Source organism: Ictalurus punctatus, chromosome 24, assembly GCF_001660625.3.
Source record: "Ictalurus punctatus breed USDA103 chromosome 24, Coco_2.0, whole genome shotgun sequence".
Taxonomy (NCBI): Eukaryota; Metazoa; Chordata; class Actinopteri; order Siluriformes; family Ictaluridae; genus Ictalurus; species Ictalurus punctatus.
This window is the reverse complement of record NC_030439.2, coordinates 15,024,927-15,046,495: the sequence shown is the minus strand read 5'-3', so window position 1 is coordinate 15,046,495 and position 21,569 is coordinate 15,024,927. Positions and strand designations below refer to the sequence as shown.

Genomic DNA, 21,569 nt, shown 5'->3' with positions numbered 1-21,569 from the left:
TCCTGTTAATCTAGTTTTTGCTTGTTTGTTTGTTTGACTGATTGATTTAAAACCCATGTGGATGTTAGAGCTTTAAACTGTAATTCTTGTTAGGATATTACCAAGAAGCAAATGTAAAGTATTAACACTCAGCATCTGTTTGGGATTCTGGAGACATGTCTTAAAAAGCACTCTACTCTCTATTAATTCTACATACATTTTGTTTGGGGAAGTGTTCGGTATTGCTAATTTGTTCCGTGGGTAGAGTTCATTTACCTGCTGGACAAGTGCAGTTTTCTGAACTTATTTGTTTTATTGCATTTATTTAACAGTGTAATCTCTGCGATGTAAACCTTAAATGAACATAAATGCAAGGGTCACTATTTTACGTAGTGCTCTGTTTCAATTCGGTGATAGTTTATCAAACAAAATGAATATATTTTTGTATTTATATCCCACATAAATAGTATAATTCTATTATAAGTTTCATGCATGAAGAATTAGGCTCTCTGGGACCTCAACCAAGTCAACATTTACAAAAACAGGAGGCTTAAACCAAATTAAGATATTTTTATTTGTACTTAATTTGTACTTGAACCATTTCAAATGCATGGACTTTTTTTTTTTGTCTCACAGTCTGCACAGTATTCCAGCCCTACATATCTGTACCTGTGCATACCAGACCACTCAGTGCAAATACATGATTTAAGATTATATCATTCCATTCCATCCCAAATATAGCTTTGGCCGGGGCGAAATTAGACTGTTATCTATCAGTTGGATTTCATTTATAGTTTCAGTTTTACTGACTGTTAGGGAAAACATAAAAAGGGTGTTTAAGGACACGAATATATACAGTACACATATATAAGAGCAATATGGATATACACATTTATAAGAGCAAGTCATATCTACACATGCACGTTGAGAGCATTTACACAGCGTCTAGAGAAAAAAAAACAGTCAGACCCTAGCATAAAAAAGTAAGGAACAGACATTTTTATGGTGAAACACTGTAACCTGTACGAAACAAAATAATACAATCTATAGATGTAGATTTTCAGTGCTACCTTTCTTTCCCTCCGTGGACTTGAGCATCCCCTGGTAGTAGTTGTCCTCTGCGAACACCACGTCACTACCCATACTATCAGTCGAATAAGTCCTAACGAACTGCCGTAGAGCCATTTTCTCCACTTCTCTTTCTCTTAGAAAATGTTAAACCACTAAATCTTTACGCTTTTTAACACTTTTACTCTATCTGATAATTAACAGCAGCTGAGCATGAAGAGAAATGCCATGCAGTTGGGTGGGTGTGTTCCAAGTCAGTGATTTCTGCTCTTGCTTAACCTCTCTCTTCTCCCTCCTTTTTCACTTTCTTCCTCTCTCTCTCGTTCAGTTCCATTCTTTACCGCCTCCTCCTTTCCCTTCTTCCTCCATGCAGTAAATACCTTGCCTCAGGGAATAAGGTCAGACACTGTCATTTACTACTCTTTTGGAAAAGAGTGGGGGTCAATGTGAAATAGCAAGAACTTGCCCTTCTCTCCCATCTCTCTCTCTCTCTCTCTGTCTCCACAGTAAGTAGGGAGTAGACAGGACTGAAACAGTGAGACAGAACTATAACGCTATAAAGAAACCACAATGACGGAAATAGGAGAAATGAAAATGAGTAAATGGGAAGTAAGGAATATAAAGACACGATTGTTAAAGCTGATTATACCACAGTGCTGTTGAATTCTCGATAGTGATTGGGCAGATGGTGTTGATTTAATTTCTACAACAGCAGCTCTGAGAAAAGTGCTGCAAAGGAAATCACAGGTTTATATTAATGCACTCGTTCGACTTCACAATTCCCGGTTTCTCAGTGACAGTTTTTCTTTTGCCTTATTAGCTTTAAGAGAGTGAAAAGAGAGAGACTGGAGAGGGAACGATAGAGTGGCTATAACGAAGCAACATTACGTTCCACAGCATTAAACGTGTCTATAAACAAAAAGAGTACATGCTGTTCTTTAATGAATAGAACAATGTAACTGTTGGCAAATTTGTGTGGCATTAGTTGAATGAAGCACTTTGTGACATATTATTTTTGGAAAAATATAGTAAAAATCAGGTGTAGTATACAAGGCTTCCAGAGAAAAAAGACCCGTCAGGCAAAACTGCTTAATCTGCTGTACAAATGGCAAAGCGCCATTTGGCCAAAAGGGATAAAAAAGCGACACATTTCTGTTCTCTCACCCATGATAGGAACAAACTACTGATGAAGACCATTAAACGTACCACGACTGTACATGCAGTATGCACAGATTTATACATGTAGCTGAAATAAATATGGACCACATACTGAATAAAAGAGCAGAAGGGAATTATTTAGGCATTAGCTGCTGTACCAGAAATCAGGATGATGGGGGGCAAGGCCGCTAAAGGCGGCTTGTTATGCATCTGATCAACAGGGGGCACTGTAAGAGTCTTCGATTCCTATACAGGGGAAAGCCCATTGTTTACCCAAAGGAAAATGTGACTCATGGTTTTATTTTTTTAAAAATCACACTTTCCCACAACATTAGAGTGATTTTGGCTGGAACGCCACATGGTAGCATTTAGGGGGAAGATTAGAGTCTGCTAAAGCAGCTCAGTGTTTGATATGGCCTTGAGCTATGACTCTGTGACACAAAAGTGATGCAAAGGCACAGAAATGATTCGAATCAGTCCTACCATAAAAACACAGGTATGTGCACTGATCTTCACAGTGCAGCGTCACTGTCTATATGTGGCTGAAAAGACTGCATTATGAAGTGCAGAATGTGGCCCTGAGTATGTACAGGTACACACACAAAGCATCACTCTGTCTGCATTTAATGCACAACCAGACAGAACAACAAGAATGAATAATGGGTTATAATTATGTAAAATTGACAGTCCAAGAACACTCAGGTTTGAACCTTTTCCAAAAAATCTCAATAAGAAGAGAAATGTTTTTTTGTTGTTGTTGTTTTACTGGGAATAATAATCTATGTGTAACTGAAAAGGACTACATATTGAGCACTCGAATTAGGCATTTGTAGCAAATAACATGTACACCTGAGTGCAAAAGTTAGTACAACCTTAAAACAAAATGAAAAAGACATAAATATTTAATTTATTCTACTTTTCTGATACATTGTGAAAAAGTGGCTCAGTTTCCTTTTTCCTTTTTTTTTTTACCCAGAAATCAGTTGAGATGCAAATATTTGCACTCAATTGCATTTGACTTACAACTTAAGTTGTCCATCCATAAATACGAAGATTTTGGTATTTGGTGAAAAAAATGTCTAATATGTAATAGTGTGTTCATAGTTTGTATATTATAAATGTAAAAAATTTTTTTTTTTTTTAAACCTGCTGTGACTCTATTCAGATTCCTTTGAACTGTTAGACCATTACAAAATGTCTTCTCTGCTTGGATAAAAAATGAGGAGAGGATTCTTTGGATTTTAGCTCTGTCCCACAGCTTGTTTAGACTTGAGCTGAGTGAATAAGGATCTGATGTCTTGTTTGAAGGACTGCAGCCTGGAATCAGGACAGCCAAGAGACCTAGGGGACTCCAAACCACATAGTACTGTGTGATAAATGCTGAGAGAAGATATGTATTAAAAAAAGAATAATAATTTTAAAAAAGAGACCAAAATACTCTAAAATTCTCTTTAGTAATTAAAATATAATTGCTGAAATATAAAAAAAATGCATCCCCTATCTTGAAATGTAAGGAATAATACACAAAAGGTGTGATGTTATAGGAAAATAATCAATCACAGAGTGAAGTGATGTGGCCTGGAACAAAATGGCGTTACTCTTACCATGCCAAAATTATTTATCACATGACATATATATATAGTGCTCTTTATAGTTTACATTTATAATTACACTTAATGTTGAGGAATGTCCATGAAACAAGTTCATTCCTCTTATCACTTATATATAACAGTATCATATATATCATTCCTCACAAACCTCTTTTTACACTCGCTTGATGATTAGAAGGCAAAAAGTGCAGCTTTTTACATTACTAAGAAATTGCTGCAACCTAAAGACCTTCCTGTGTCTAAAAACCGCTTTTACAAAGTTATGGCCTTAGAGACTACTTCCAGAAATCCTAAATAAATGTCTCCTCAAAGACAAATTCACCACATCAACAATTGCACACATTTTAAAATTCCATTTTTGTAGAGGATCCTGTGTAAGTTGTTAACATAGAAATGATGATGCATTAACATAAATCTTGCAGCTAGAACTACTTCCAGAGCTGCGGCTATAGAAAACGAACCATCATCTAATGATTAATCAGAATCAAGCATTCAGCATCACTGTGGCATAACAAGAACGGTCATTGTTGAGCAGTTTCTGGATGGAAACGTACTGTGAACGCAATACAGAAAGATCTGGAAGCCTGTCGTGCATGCAAGATGAGAGAAAGTTGATAGGTGCAAATCCTACAGTACAGTTTAATCAGGAACAAAGTGATTGTTATACATGATAAAATATGGAGGCAAATCTAATCTCTGACCCCAGCGAACCGACACCAACACACACTAAACCAAAGGTACATGTGATCGCTTGTACCAACAATGTCATACTGAAGACTGGAATGTTATCTGAACATGTTTTTCCTCTCACTCACCAGCAGACACTGCCATAAAAACACTCCGATTTATGGCAGGTGCAGTATGAGGTTCAACAGCACAGGTGTTTCATTACAATTTTAAACAAAAAGGCACCTACTGGTGTTATTTTCTGTGCAAATTTTGGATTGAATTCCAACAGCTAAGTTAATTATGAAATAAAAGATCAAATCTTGATTCTGTTTTTGATAGATATACAAGAAGAGTGCTGGATAATCCACACCCTTATCATTGTTATTGTGGAGCAAAGCCAGAATTGCCCAACGGATTTTGCAACACGGAAGCCGGGGCATCAAACTTCCCTAATGGCTCACATGAAAAATAGAACAGGGAATAACGGCACCTTCCTGGCACGCAGAAAAAGGAGAACCTGGTGGTTGTGTATTAATGCAAAGTAAATTACTGGCAGATCCAGGTTTCTTTGTAAGCATTTTACTTAATTAACAAGTGGAGTCCTTGAATTGCCGTAAACCTGTTTTTCATTTAACAGCTACACCAAACTTTATAAGGTTGTGACTAAATGGTTTTACAGCTTAAGAAAATGGCTCCCTCTTGTGTTCACTATGGAAGATTAAACGTTCCAGTTAAAAACCAGTATGATTCAAAAAAACCATTTGCACAACCATGTCCAAGTTCAACATCAACTACATTAAATCAGTCGAGTTAACAGCCATGCTGGGCCTTATGGATGGCAAATAAAATATGAGTGATGTCAACAAAGCAATAGATCCCAACACACAGTTACAGACAGAGGAAAGGGGTGTATTTTTAGATTCTATGGTTTCGGTCCGTACGCCTCCAGAAAAGATGAGGAGACTTTTCCAATGTGGAATTTTCCCATTTAATTTTTGGAAGGCAGATCTTTCTTAGAGACCAGATATAACCTCATCACGTTCTTTCTCAGCATGAAACCATATACAGTTCCCAGATATATATAACTTGTCAAGTCCAGACTAACACGCCACACTCTCATTACTTCATTACGCTTCTTCCTGCTTAAGTATTGGAAAATCCATTGTAGTTACTAAATACTATGTTTTAAAATTAATAAATGAAGGTTCTGGTTGGTAGGTAAAGTGTAAAATTCTAAATGTTTATGTAATGGCAGGTGATGAGGAAGTGTTCCCTAGAAAGTGTGTCTTTTTCACTACACCCTATACAGTCCATTTTTTTAAAAAAAATTTTAAAAAAGCTGTTCAAAGAGCGCATATAGTAAACAAAAACAAAAAAAGCCACATGTACACTGAAAAGTGGATCAAAGTAAAACAATAAAAATGCAAAAGGTACTTGAGTGCATGGTTTTGAAGCTTTATGCTTAATAACAGTGGGATGAGATCATTTTTACATCAAGCAAATAAGTGAGGCAACAAACAAACAAACAAATAATTACATACATGCATGCATGCATACACACATATATACATAAATAGGTATGAAGTCACATCTTTGAAATTTCAGCGGAACACAACAAACAACGAAGGTATTTATTTTCTTTCAAGCATGAAACTCTTCGTACAAGTTCCTTCATAGGTGTTAAATTAGCTCCAGAGCATAAATCACAGAACCCGAAATCTTCTCGTCAGGGGGGCCTTTAAGCGCAGGGACAGAATGAAAAAGCGCGCAGCACACTCCGCAGAACTGCGCTCCGTGTCCCAATTACAAACCAGCAATGAAGGGGGAGTCACACAACGGGTTAACCTGCCGAGCCCCTCCTATCTGTCTCACTAAAACACACAGCTACAGTACGTCCCAAACAGAATACTAGCCTACTAAACAGGACACTATGTCAACATTGTACGCTACTGGTGGTTTGGGACGTGTCCAGCCGGTCTTTACGTGCCTCAACCTCTCCGCACTCTCACTCACCTGCGCAGCACATGCGGCTGTACAGATGTGGTCCGACTTCCCCGCAGCTCAGCTCGTGAATGTAAGCGGCGCGTCCGTAAATCACGTCAAGGCTGAACGTAGTGAAACAGGGCGCGAGCGCCGCGACGGCCGCCATGTCCTCGGCAGCAGCCATGTCCAGTATGTAAAACTCCCTCTCTCGCGCGCGCGGTCTCTCTGTGTATATGCTATATCCGCCTCCTCCGCAGTTCAGATCGCTTGCTTAGCGCTTTGTTGTCGTGTCCGAGGACACATCAGGCGGCAGAAGGGAAGCCCGGCCCATCGAGGTGTGTGCTGTGGAGCTGAGAGCTGAGGCGGACTGCGCGCGCCGGGAGTTGCGCGATTTGAAATGTGACTCCCCAGGACACCCCCGTTAAATCCGTCACAGTTACACTCAGGCATGATTTATTTAAAAAACAAAAATTACATTAAACCAGTAACATATTATTTCAATTTTATCCTATCATATAAAAATAGTTCATTTAAAAAAAAATCAAATTCTTTAAAGCAAGTCTACTTGGACTATGTGCATGTATCCTGAAAAACATCCAGCCTGAATAAACATTGTTACTACCATGCAAAGGCACCTATCAAAGTTTTTAATAACATACTTTACAATCAAAAAAAGTTTTAAAGGTGAATCTGTTCAAGATGCAACAAGTGCCATATTCCAGAGCATAAATAGCATAAATAAGGAATAAACGACTTGTTAAGGGAAAATATTCCATGAATGGATGATGTGAACATCATGTCACTAAGCGTTTTATTCCTCTTACACCATTACAGTTTGTAATTTATCAGTGAGTGACATGTCATACTTTTTATTCATCTATAATTACAGTTAATGTCAGTGAGACAAGTTAGTTCCTGTTATCACTTGTGTATAAGAGCTATGAACAGTTCTCCAGCCTCGACACTCTTTTTCCTCTCTCTTAAAGTTAATACGATTTTTTTTTTAATACGCAGCTTGTTATGTCATCAAGAATGTGGTAAGTGCGTCATGAAGACTCTTCTATGCAGGCTCCTTCCTTAAATGCTGAATATAAAGTGTGTCTCCTTACAGAAAGCTTTTTAAAATAACACTTTCAATAAAAAAAAAAAAAGTTTATCAGTGTTAGATTATTGTGCAATGTTTGCCATAGAAGTCTCTGTGAATGAGAAACTATGGAATTTATAGATTTACATTATATGTTAGAAATGATAATGTATTATAATGTATGAGTGCATTAATACTACTAGTGAAATTGTCATCTAAGGATCTAGAGAAACGTCAGCCTTCTGTTTTCTGTTTGCAGCAATCATCATTATCACAGTGTAGGCTACAATGATAAACTCATCTTAAAATATGAAATTACTTGAATTAATAAATCCTTACCATCAAGTCATGACCACAACTTGTGGCAATGCAGTAGTTTGAAAATAATAACCAGTAGCTGAAATTTAAAAAGGATTTGTTCTCAGTATTGTTTTAATGGCTAAAGCTTAATCAGAAATTTCTGAAACTGTCTTAGATGTAGGATTAACTGGCGTTCTGACTCTGGCATGTTTTTGGGAGGTGGGAGAAAACTGGAGAACCCTGAGGAAACTCACACAGACACAGGGAAAACATGCAAGACATCAACCTGAGTTTAGGATCAGACCAGGGACTGTAAAGCTGTGATACACCATCTGGCTGTTGAATGCTTAAAATTTGCCCAATATTTTGCAGAAACTCGTGTTCAGGCTGAACAAAATTATTAGAAAGCACTTAATAGATCTGATAATGAACACTACAAAGGTACACAATGTGGTAAAAATGGTACGCATCGTGCCTTTTTCTAAAAGTTTTCGAAACGTTATTTTCCTCATGTGAGTCATACAAACCACATGAAAATTTTAAACAGAGGAAATCAACTGAATCTACGCATTCAGGAACTCTGAGTCACTCCAGACCACAGCACATGTGGAGCACTGGGTTTGATTACGAGCTTGTGTAGCCGAGTACATGGAAAAGTAAACACTCTTTGGGAGCTGTATGTTCGATCTACCTAAAGCTACCACACAACATTGGAGAATTCAGCAACTAAGATTTATAATCGGTTCACTTATGACATGCTTATGACTGGACAAGGATTAAAAAACATCTTTGGGTTGCAGAGACATGAACGATATTTTCCTAGTCATTGAGAATGATTGATACTGAGTCACTGCGAAGACCAACATATGGGACAAAACTGGGGAAGGTGCACAGCATCTTAAAGGGTCTTAAATGTGAAATCACATCACTGGAGTGTACTTGTAAAATTGGTGCTGCTATGTATAATAGATTTTGTGACAAGTGTTCAATAAAGAATTTATATAAATGTGACGTAACACTAGCTGAGCATGCATCGTAAAAAAAAAAATTAAAAAAAAAAAGGGAGTATCTCGCTCAAGGCTACATCAGAACAATAAAATTACATAACAAAAAAGCCACAGATAATAGACTCCACCCAAGTCCACCTACCTAGTCTGCCTATATACCCTTTTTTAAAATAGATTTACAACATCCTTTCTGTATGTGAAGGCCATGTTATGAAAAGATCATTTTCTATTTTCATGTACTCTTGCTTAACAGTAACATTCAGGATGTCTAAAGATGTTTACCCAGCAATCAGTGGAGCACATATCAAATGGCTTGAAATGCCTCCCAGTGTAAAGAAGTTCGACCTTCTTGGAAGTTGACAGTGTTATGGCGGTATCCAGGATACACATACGGTCTGTTCAGAGATTTAAATAAACCACAGCTGAGCGCTGGTGTCATGAGTACAACTGTGTTCGTTATTTAAATCACCTCTGAACAAATCTCTAAAAAACCACCTGACTTACAACCATGAATGACTGTCAGATGAATGCTTATGAAACTGCACACTGTACTCCATAGACCAATATCTGAGGGTTACAATGTTTGAATGGTATGTTCCCAACACCAATATACATGGCATGAAAGAAGGAGATCTAAATTTAGTATCATCACCTGCTCTGTTTAACAACACTTTCCCCTACAAATCAAATGTTATGGTGCAGTATATTATATATGTTATTATTCATATGCACCTTACTTTACAGCTACTATAAAAGTGCTTTAATTATTTATAGTAGTAGCTGACTGTATTATAATTGAGGCTGTATACTGGTTATAATTCTTCTTAGGTATGGATTTTGTCCAAACCATTACAGCAGCATTGAACATGTTTATATGAAAAAACACTGTGTCACATATAATCTGATGTAACAAAGACTGAACATGAGCTAATAGAGTACATGACTTTCTAATGCACAATGGTTGTGGCTGACAACGAATACAAATTTTGTTCGAAAAAGAAACCGAAGAATACCAAAATAAGTCAGTAAATATAGTAAAATTGAAAGGACATCACATTATACCATGATATACTGAATACCTACAGTGCAATAATTATACAGTGGTTATGCAAGTTTCAATAGGTAGTCTAAATGTTGCTGGTGGTACCTAATTAAATTTTAAATACAAAAACCTTTTTTAATCAAAAATGGATACTCTGTTTATAAGTTAGACTATCATTACATCCTTTAATCAAGGACAATAGCAAGCAGGTGAGGTAACATTAACTTAGCTAGATAATAGCTAGCTCCTGCCAACACCAATTCTAATCCTAAACTAGCAACGTTACTTAGCTAGCTACTCAGAAATGTATTAATAAACACAATTTATTCGATTCTTTGCTTATGATTTCTATTTCAAATTAATTCAAGAGTACATTTAGCAATAAAAGAGTTCAAACAAGCAGTGTAACTGCAAAATTTTTACACAATATTACTGTTGCCACTGATACGAAATCCAGTTTTCTGATTTATTTAGAAACACTCTAAATGTACAGGGTCATTTTTTTTACAGTGTATAGTAGAATTTAGCTTGAATTATCGCACAATGCGGCACTCATCTTTTGAGCATAACAAATTTGAGTTTGTTGTCTCACAAACAACAGGCCTCTGGTTACTAAGCCATGTGTTACTGACCAAGAATAAACGATCATCTGTTCGCCGGTTAAACAAGATATTCAGGTTTACTTCTGTGAGTGGACTCAGGAGAACATGCAAATGTAGGTAAGCATACACAAAGTGTAATGACTACAGATAAATTTACCAGGCAAACTAGCTGGAATGGACACACCCAAATACCCAGCCTCACCTACCCACAGTGATGTGTATAACAATAAGCCATCCAACAGGGAATAATGTTGAAAAATGTTAAACACAGCAATGGCAAACAAGTTTGCAGAAACCAACAAACAAACATCAGAGAACAGTATATACAGTGTAGCATTTTTCATTTCCTGCATGCCCTTCATACCAGAAAAGGAGATGAATACACCTGTATACACATTAGCACACCTGTCATCCAACACCTGCGTTTAGGGTGTGGCTTCTAACTGCTGAATACATTTTTTTTAAAAAGACCAAGCCCCTCCTAGCCTAAAACAGAAATGTGACAGCAGCAATTTGAGCCTCTCATTAGAACCTTTAAAAGGTCAACTTAACTATGCACACAGCTACGAACGTCTGCAACAAAACCAGGTGGATCCTGTGTACGCCTCTGACTATTAACATTCCTTACATGCTTCCAGGTTTCTTTATGGCATGCTTCCAAACTAGAACAAAAGTTCAACCAACACTGTACACAAAGGACTGAAAAGCATTAATGTAAGTCTTTTTTTTCTTTTCTGCAGAGATATTAATTCAGTAGTAATGTAGGCTGACAGGGGGCTGAATACAACTGTAAGGATACGCCCCTTAAACGTCATCTGGTTGCACTCGGCATTTATAGGGTTAAGTGTCGCAGTACGGCATGCCAGGAAATGAGGGGTGAGAGAGAGTGAGAGAGAGAGAGTGAGCGAGAGAGACAGAGAGAGAGAGCAAGAGACAGAGCGAGGGGTGGTCACTCATAGGGAGAAGAAGCATACAAGATAAGAACCTCACCAGCGACGTCAGAAGACCAACTGCTTTCAGCTATTCTAATCCTTTATCACACAGAACTTTTCAAATCCAACATTTTCTAAAATCGCAGTCTTACCTTCTTCGAGTTGCCTCTTCCGCTGCCTCCAATTCCACACGACTATCAACGTGACTATATGACCCAAAACCACGAGGGTTGGGAACACGTTTCCAGGGGGGCTCACCGGCATTGGGCCTGAGACAGAATGTCTGCCGGTGAGCGTTTACACGCAGCAGAACGAGGCTCAAGGTGAAAGGTGAGGGAGGCTAGAGCGTAGGAGGGTGGGCAGAGAGGGGTGTGGTTCTCTCTCTGGACTTTAAACGCCGCAAGCACGATGCATCTATTCTGGATACATGAGACGAGCGTGCCTGTGTTGCCCCCTCCTTCTCTCGCGCTCTCTCTCTTTCTCTGACTCAGTCCTCTGGCAAAAGTGGCTTAACTTCCTCCCCTCCCTCTTTCCCTCCCTTGCTTTCTCGTTATTCAGTTCATCCAAAAGCTCTCTTCTTGCATTATGTCTTGCTTTTGTTTCTTCACACTTATGTCTTACACAGCAGATTGTATCTATTCCATGTTACCGGTTTTGTTTGAACTATGCAACAAAGATCTTTGTCCTTCCACAGACTCTCATAGGTTTCCATTAATAATACATGAGGGGGTTTTTTTTCACTGTCTCGTCAACTACGTGCCTGCAAGTAAATAAACACAAAGGTTTGCTTGACTTTTATTCTGATAAGAGTCTGACAGAGCAAAACAATACATCGAGTTTAACTTCAGGATAACTGTCCTTCAACGAAGGTGAGTTTTTCACCCTGCTTGTCCCTCTCACCATTTATTCGTGCTATTTCCCTAAGCTTAATTTCTGAACTTTTCTTACTTCTCCTTCATTCTCATTCATTATGTAACAACAGTATTTTTATTCCCTTCAGTTAATTCCTTCCTTATGCCTAAACCCAAAAACACATGTGCCCTGACTTCCCAGAAGCCCAAAAGAGCTGGGCATTCAGTCTGTCCAAGGGATAGAGTTTACAGACACTATCCAAGGAGATCATGTTACAGTTCTTAGGAATAAAAAATGATCAGAGCTGTGTGCAACAATTAAAGTCAATACGAAAATGTATAGTGGATTGCAGCACTACTTTGTCAGATGACTCTTTATTTACTGAGTGGACAGAAAGTCCTTGACATTATCATCACTCACTTGGCACCATGTCACAAACTCGCCTGCGATCACACACAAACACACCCCTGCAATATAAACATCATAAAAAGCACTGCTTTCCAAGTTAACCTAATAGACAGTGAGCAGTGCTCCTTCCGCACACACAAAATGTTCTGTTTTGCTTCAACACTTGGTACAAGCTTGAAAGTGACACTGCTGCAGACAGCCGGAAGAAACCCAATCCTGATATGATTAAACCAACCACCAGTGTAGCCTTGGGGAGGAAAGTCTGCAGTGTCACTGCTACACAGAGCCGGTATAAAGCCGCCACAAATAGATGACATTACACTTGATTTATGTTTGGCGTGAAAGAGACTACAGAAGGGTTTAAAAGCAGAAAGGAATCCAAGACAGGTATGTAGTTATGCAACTGATCTGAGACACTGTCATAAAAGACATGCATAAGCACACATACACACACACACACACACACACACACACACACACAGCCAAAGACCTACCAGATATTATCTTCATTTGAATGAAGGTTACTGAAGTATATTGCAAAATTGAAACAGTAGAGAGTGAGAATTAGAGACAGAACTGAACAAAAGATATACACAGAGTGGGGTAAAGAGAAAGACAGCAGGGTGACCTTATATGATCTGGTCTGCACTGGCAGTATGACAAGGTACTATTAAGCCTGAGTTGTCAGCCATTCTTGAGCCATACTTGAGGTCTGAATTGGTTATTGGTTTTGGACAGAACAAAAGTGGCGTCCTCTAGAGGACAGCTCATTCTCTCCTGAAGGGTGGGGTCAGTTTCATCTTCCTTAGTTTGCAAGAGATAAACAGTAATGGTGGGTATGGTAGAATAAAAATGACAAGGACAAAACTGAAATAATAATAATAATCATCATCACATTTCAGTGCATTATAGTGTCTTTAATAACACACTTCCATATTCTAGAAAAACTGGTGCCTAAAGTTTTAAGCAATTCATGCAAAAATTCATATGACCTCAATACAACTGTCACGTCAATATACACTAAATTAATAACCTTAAAAATACATCACAATATATCTGCACCCACCTAGTTGGTCAAGGCCTTAACATATATAACACTAAATATAATGTGGATGCCCCAAAATATGGCTGTGCGATGTGACAAAAATATCATATCATGATACTTGAGGACTTTTCTACAATACATGTGTCTCACAAGATATAATTTAGCTAACAAACTATCACATAAAAACAAAACGTTAAGCTGAGTTTGACAATACTTTTTTTAAATGCCTGCAAAGGCAAAGATTAAGTTCACAACAAAACTAACCATCAAATCAATGGCATCCATTCCATACCATTTAATCTGTAATTATTAAAAATGTTAAATAAATAAATAAATAATACTTTACCATACCAATGGTATCTCAGAAAAGTGTATCGCATGATCATTTACCATGACATCGATATCATATAGATATATCGCCTAGCCCTACCCCAAAACACACTGCATTTCAATTCCAGCATCCAAGTCTACACCCAGCTTTAACCGAATGGTCTGTGAAAGTGCCATTGCCCACCTACCACTTAGACGTGGACGGCAACAACAACAGCAGAGGTTCATAGCTGTACCCAGCAGCCTAGTGATCCCTTTCAGCCGAAACAGACACTCACTGACAATTTAGCACGTCTGACCTCAAGAGATTGGTGTACAGTAGGCAAAGTGAAAGAAAAAAAAAAAGTTGAAAAAAGAAAATGCTGGAAGGAAATTGGGAGGGAGAAGGAAAAGGGGGACTGGAGTTTTATTCATCTGCATGGCTCCACATGGCTTTCCACTGTGGAAAAGTACTTCCTTTGTGGTCGTGGTTGTTGTTGGTTGTGACAAGGGTATTCAGGATGGATTCCAACACACACTTAACTGTGAAACACTGGTAAATGCATTGATTTTCCCTCAAGTTTTGACGTTTTAGGAAAAAGTATGTAAGAAATTTTTGGACTATGTAAACCTTCTGACAAAGATATGATTGTGTGTGTGCAGCCTCTCAAGCAGCAGTGGGCAGTGCTAAGCATGCCACAAGCTCTATTATTTGGTCCATTGAGGGTGATAAACTGGGATGGACTGGTCTGCATCTCCCACCCTACCCTAACCCTCTCCACCAGTCTTTGCATTGAGACACATGTTCCAGGGGCCATGGATCTTTCAACACCCCTACCACTTCATCAGGTCCCTTAAAAGAACCCTTGGCTCTCAGAGCCTGTGGGGATCTGATAAATATTTTAAGATGTATCTTTATGTTTGGTTCGGGCCTGGGAATTCTACAGCAGGCCAAACATTTCCCAAGCACACTGTCTAAGTCAAAGTCATATGTGAATACCAGAGTGTTTACTCATAGCAGTTTTGGACAACTTCTCGTACACAACATGGATTTAATTACATCTAGATGACTGAATGCACTGTGTTTATTTGAGGCTAGACATTTTTACACTAGACACATGGATGAATTTATCCTATTTATAGTCAGTGGTTGCTTTATACAGATAAAATCTACATTCATTGTAGGTTAATATTTACAAAATGAAACCCTCTAATCATGCACTGTGAATCAGATGCCATGTAGAGTATTCCCTGTTAATCAACTACATAACACCAGGCTAAATAAACAATGCTGAAACTTTTTTTCATGGAGAATGAGCCCTCTCTCTAAATGTCTGAGCCCGATTCACTTATGCAGCTTGAATATAGAGGTCAAATTGTGCCTACCTTGGCCCTGTTGGATCAAATCCTCCATGAAGAATCTACCATCATCAAACTCCATCACATCTAGCCTAATGTTCAAACCACAAAAAACTCAAACACACTGAGAAAAGCACTGAGAGCTTGTCGTGTCTTTCGTCTTTCTGACTGTAGAGCCTTTATTTCCTGCAGGCAGGACTGCTATAGTTGGGAATAGTCATTATTGGCAAAATCAAGGGTGGTAACGTCTAAATGTGATCTTCAGGAATACTGGAGTGAGTCAATTTCTGCCCGTTCAAGTGAGAGAGAGGGAGAGAGAGGAGAAACAAGGAAGGGAAAAACTAACTGGAAGCTAATTGGACTCAGATCTCCCGCTCCTACTTCGTCATTTATCGGCCTGGGAATGGAAACTTCTGGTGCAGCATATGATGGGGCGTTTCAAGCAGTCTACCCACATCACTGACTCACTATGGCCACATGATGAATCAAGCTCCAGACTCTCAAATGCATCACCTCAGTGTCTTTCTTTCCGTTCTATAGTCTGCACACAGATTTCTTCAGATTTTAGTAAAATTTACCACCAGCAGGTGGCAACATAAGAACATATAGATTATAAAGCCACACATGGGAGAATTTGTCACTGCCAGATTCTGTAAACATTCTGTTGACGTGCCATTTTCTGTCTAACGGTTTTCCCATAGCTGTAAAATTAGCATTACCGCTGTGGCCACTGGGTTCTTGGTGCACATAACTGCCTACTTTTCTCAAAGGTTGAGAAAAAAGAAGCTAGGAAACTGAATGGAAGCCGTTAAATTATATACACAGTACAACCGGCCAGCGTTTTAGTTTTAAATAGACAGCTGATGCATTTTTTGGCACGTTAAGAACTTTTCAAGCACAGTTTCAAGCACATAGTATATCTGACTCTATCCATAGTATATCTGACTCTCTCTACATCAAACTCTGAACAAGTTGCCAAGGAAGGACTTTCTCTTTCACTTCCTCTCATTAGTGAAGCAGGTTGTGCTCATTACTGAAGCATGATCTCTCTGGATGTGGGTCTGTGAGTGAATGACTGAGTGAATGTTAAATTAAGAGAGACCACAGCAGCTGCAAGAGCAACAGCAGCTCTCTTTATAAATATTTGCAGCATATGTATGCCTGTATAAACCAGATGTCCAGAAAGCTAACGAGGGAAGCCAATATTTGGCCACAATGCATCATTCCCCCATTTTCCTTCTCATACTACAGTACATAGCAGAGGAGGCAGGACAGCTTTTCTATTTTAAGTGTTTCTTTGGAAGGAACAGGCTGGCTTGGGTGGATTAGTCTAGTTTGAGTTGCTGGTAACTTTTGTACAGGAGGAGTTCATTCCCAGTTCTATAGCACATAGTCCTATAATTATAACTCCTGATTCACTTGATGCAAGTGAAATGTAAAGAAATATAGTTTATAAAAAGGAAATGAGGAAAATGGTCACCACACTTTCAATGAAGTCTGTTCCCACTTCATGGAAGGACATACCCAAGTCACATGCCCTACAGCAAATACTGTTGGGAGCTTGTTGATAGGAATGTCCCAATAGTGTTGATGGTCAATTTTATGAGCTCATTGGGAACAAAAATGAAGTAGGCATCTTGGTGTAGAAAAAATGGTACTTCCATACCCATGGACATGAATGGTAAAGTTTCATTCAAAATCCTAAACGGATCTTTTGGATTGTCTCTATGGGTAACTTTTAAAGATTCACTGTATAACCTTATAACATAGGGTTTCTAGTTTTAAAAAAAATCCATAATAGATTCTGTTTCTTCCTGAAAAGTCTAACATGCTGTAGAGGTCCTTTCACAGTATGAGCAGCGAGTTTCGTGGGAAAAGTCACACAATCATAATTCCTAGCTCCCTGATTGGTTAGGATTCAGGATTTATACATGCTCAGTGTTGTTAGGTTCAGCTTAACCTGCCACAGAACATGGTTAGCCATGTAGAGTCAGTTGCCACGGTGACCTACCCAGCTGAATAGATAGCCACTTTTGTGGTATGGGTAAGCCACTTGAGTTTTACCCAAATTTAGCTTGCTAACCCTGCAATCTTGAATTATGTTAGGTACAATATTTGGAGTAATTGATGTGGGTGCAAGTAGATATTTCCCATACTGGTACCAACAATTTTGCCTGCAGACAATTTCTCCCTCATAAAGCCTTTAGACATCAAGTATCCCATGGTACAGTCACATTAAGAGTGTGCTATCAAAATAAAGTGGTTACTGAAGATGAATCAATGTTATCAGGATGCTTTTCTATTTCAGCCACAAAAACTCAATTTTGAAAGAGCACAACAAAAGCCACCTGCATGTCTGAAAATGGCATAGCTATTCCCATCATCACTGTTTTCTAGACAGGAGAAAGACAACAACAATGCAGTTGATATCACTTCTACTAATGCACCAGTGGAAAAACTGGGTTAAATTCCACACTTTAAAAAAAAAAAATGCATCAGTATAGTCATCTTCTTGTCATTGTTTTTATTTCCTTTTTCCCCCTCTTATGTTTACTGTTTTGGCAATTAAATTTCAATTCAACAATGGATAAAAGGAAAAGCATGCACCATGTCAATTTCCTTTGGTAACCATTGCTCTCTAGGGTGCTGCCTGAATCAATGCAAATGCAAACTCTTTGTACTTTTCACGGAAATAAGTCATTTAAACAGGAGGCAAACTGGAAGAAGGACTGAAGGTAACAAGTAGAGCCTTATACAGTATGAACTTGTCCAACCCTAAGAATGCACATCTGTACATACTATACAGAGATCTCAAGGGCAGACGTTTGAAATTTCACAACAAGACAATGAGAATGTACATTTATGGTCGGTGTGTGCCTTTATGTTCTTTGTACAGAAGATGGCACAGAGGAATGCAATCCTTATTAATTAAGTACCAATAGCAGTACCTCCTGGCAAAGTGCCACGTATCACCTTCATAACACCCTTTAAATATTAGAGTCCATGCACTACTGGCGCCTGGTCTATTCTAAGCCCCACAACACTTGAAAGGGAACCTCATAAACTACAAGTCCACAAGTGGCATAACCAAGTAAAGAAAGGAAGACATGCCTCCACCAAACATGACCCACAGTACAAGTTTTGAAAACGGCCTCGTATACTATTATTAAAATCTCTGTAACAGAACTCTGTGTATTTGTCCACAAGCTTTCCCTTTTCCCCTGCCTTTTAATACAGGCTGGCACACTGGATTATGGAATATGTAAGACATTAAAGGTTATGTTTCCTTCAAAAAATAAAGGCACCATTATATGCAAACATTCAATTTGGACATAATTGTGAAGCCTTCACACAAACCCCAAGTCACTACGTCTAGAGAGTCATGTGTCCTTGTGATTAAGAACTTCTAACTTTGTGCTTTCCTCCATAATACAAACACAAAACAAATAAAAAGTCAAAGACTGCCAAAGGGATCATTTCAGAGAGAAAAGATACAAAAAGACTTTTAAAGAGCAAAGCACCAGAAAGACTCCATCATCTGTAAATAATAACAAAGAGTCTTTAGAAAAATTTATGGCCGAAGATGACCCAACATGGAAGTGGCTCACATGTGCCTGAGTAATGTTACTTTTGTTGATGTTAACACTAAAGGCATTCCATCAACAACCTTTACCATTGACAAAAAAAAAGGATAACTAATTAACATTTCAGCTTTCTTTATTCACACTGCATCACAGTATTTAGCATCAGCTCTGCTAACAATACACTATTATTGGTAACAATGTGCCAGTATGCTCAATGATATCATTAACCCATGTTCAACAATAGGAGTTTATGGACATTAAGAGACTCCATGCTTTCTTCAAGCACCATAATACTCAAAGACAAAGACAGAGAGAAAAATTCCCTTGCTTTAATGGAAACAACAGCACTTCCATCTCCATGATGATTACACCTCTGTTTCTGAGCATTACTCACATATAAACCTGAATGTGTACTGTTCTAAAGGTCAGAGTGGAAAATCTACAACAGTTACTTGTTTAAAAATAAGCACAGAAAACTGGCAAAGACTGATGGAAGTATGAGCATACCTATAAACAATCATGAATATTGCTTTTGGACATAGCACATGAATGCTTGGTCAGCTTATCCTTTAAAATGTGGACACACTTTCTTTACCAGAGAGTGCACCTGTCCAAAACATTGGCATTATTTTATTACCATGACAAATAAAAAAAATTGTAAATTTAAAGCATGATAAAGTAGTCTATATTCCGTGTACGCATTACGATTTCATGACTGTAACTTAGTATGTAAAGGTTCAAGTTTACATTTACATTTATTTATTTAGCAGATTCTTATATCCAAATAAGCGACTTACAAATGAGGAAATACAAGTAAAAGTTGTGCAAACAGGTATCTGCTGGCATACGATTTAAAAAATAAAATGTAAAACAATAGAACCTGCCGGATCAAGTGCTATTTTACAATGTTGAACAACAGGGGTGAAAGTCATACTGTTCAATTAAACCATTTGCAGTCATTAAATGTAATAATTACAACTAGGTCTATCCATGAAGCAATATATTGGCTAAATACTCTACACCTGTTTGATGTTTACTTCAATGTTTAACATTACATAATTGATATATGATTGTATAATTTAGTCCTCATTTTCTATTTTTCAGTTCTGACCCCACCTCTGAGACATATACTAAAGAAAAATCTGGCAACCTTAGTGGTGTGAACTACATGCAGGTAGGTCATTTGCATAATCTGAATGAGCTGTGCAGAAAATCAACTTGCATAACCTTACTCTGAATATGTGTAACTTTTACCATCTGAATCTGAACTTGAATCTGAAAATGACCCTTAGTCTGTAGATGGGGCAAGTTGGTACAAACTTTCACTTCATTTCACCCATAAAATTACTGGGATAAAGGATTTAGTAGGGCCTACGGGTATCTGACTGCATTCCAGAGGTGCCGTTAGGTCCCTTCAGCTCAGCGATGACAGATTTAAGACATGTAGAGTTGACAGTACACTTTCAGGTACATCTCCCCCAAGGTATTCAACACACATACAGACAAATAAAGCCTTAACATTTTGGCCTGATGAAGGATTACACAACTTTTAAATAACGTACAGTAAGAATTTATTATTATGAAGGTAAATAAAGCACAGCATTATTTGGAATCTTTAGGTAAAAGCGTAATGTAGTGCAAAGATGAGCTTAACATATACATAACATTAGTCTGTTATTGCAGTTATTAAATGACCTGACCAGCTTTAGGTACAGCCTTGGATATTTGGCCCAAGTAGTACATGTTACATCCCTGGACATATTTTAGTTTTCTGGGTGTGTCTCTCACTCTCTCTCTATTATGTGTTTAGGATATCCCAGAGGACAATCAGATATGATGCAGTTTTGCATGATCTGGAATGATATCATCACATTTGAAGAATATAAAAGGGAAACTGCAAGTGATGTTTGAGCCCATCATGTCAGTCCCAGTTTACAGCCGACACCTGTATATTCCAGCTTTACACTAGTTTCATGCTTTGTTGATTCTTTGCTCTGTGCCATTCTTTGAATTTTGCATACAGCATTATGCTTGCTTTTGAAGTCTGCTAACGTTGTATGCTGTAGGTTTATGCTAGCTCTGTAAATGATGTGTATAATCTATGTACTCAACTGTACTTGACACATTCGATCAATTCATTCTTTAGTTTTTGCTTGTAATTGGGAAGGTACTTTAAAAATCGCAGTTAGTGATAATTTTGTATATTATTTGGCCGTTACTTACCCTGAGACTAACATGTCATGTTGCTTACATACCAAGTACTATATACTGCGTTTGCTTAAGGTTTAATATGAGTAGTATGCCTTTTCAAACGCCGTACATAGTTTGATGAAAGGAGCTGGAGTCAGAGCTGTTTTATGGGCCATTGCAGTTCATCTTGCAGGCAGCAGAGGGCTCTAAATGGGGCTCTTAATATTACAAACAGCCCCTTTAAAGCTTTTGGCAGATACTAAGCTTATAAACCCCATATCCAACCCACACTGGGCCCTCTCAAGGATTCCTTCCTTGATAAAAAATTTATGTGAAAGTTATGGTTGTCTCCAGACCATAAACCGCATCTCTGATTCTGGTATGTCGG

At 38.2% G+C, this 21,569-nt stretch overlaps 1 protein-coding gene across 22 annotated transcripts in view; it reads right to left on the bottom strand.

Annotated features, from left to right (window-relative positions):
• pleca (plectin a) overlaps nucleotides 1–21,569 on the bottom strand; it is a 115,494-nt gene that overhangs the window by 44,715 nt on the left and 49,210 nt on the right. For 3 of the 22 annotated variants that reach the window (XM_017454208.3, XM_017454210.3, XM_053675053.1), the window contains exon 1: nucleotides 11,587–11,911. The exons of 9 other annotated variants lie outside the window; for them this stretch is intronic. In XM_017454208.3, coding sequence (XP_017309697.1) covers nucleotides 11,587–11,698 — 112 coding nt within the window. In that variant the 5' untranslated portion in view covers nucleotides 11,699–11,911. Of the gene's footprint in view, nucleotides 1–1,049; nucleotides 5,796–6,497; nucleotides 10,285–11,586; nucleotides 11,912–14,257; nucleotides 14,351–15,434; nucleotides 21,403–21,569 lie in introns of those variants that run through there. 10 more of the 22 variants (XM_017454207.3, XM_017454209.3, XM_017454214.3 and 7 more) reach the window with 6 other exon arrangements.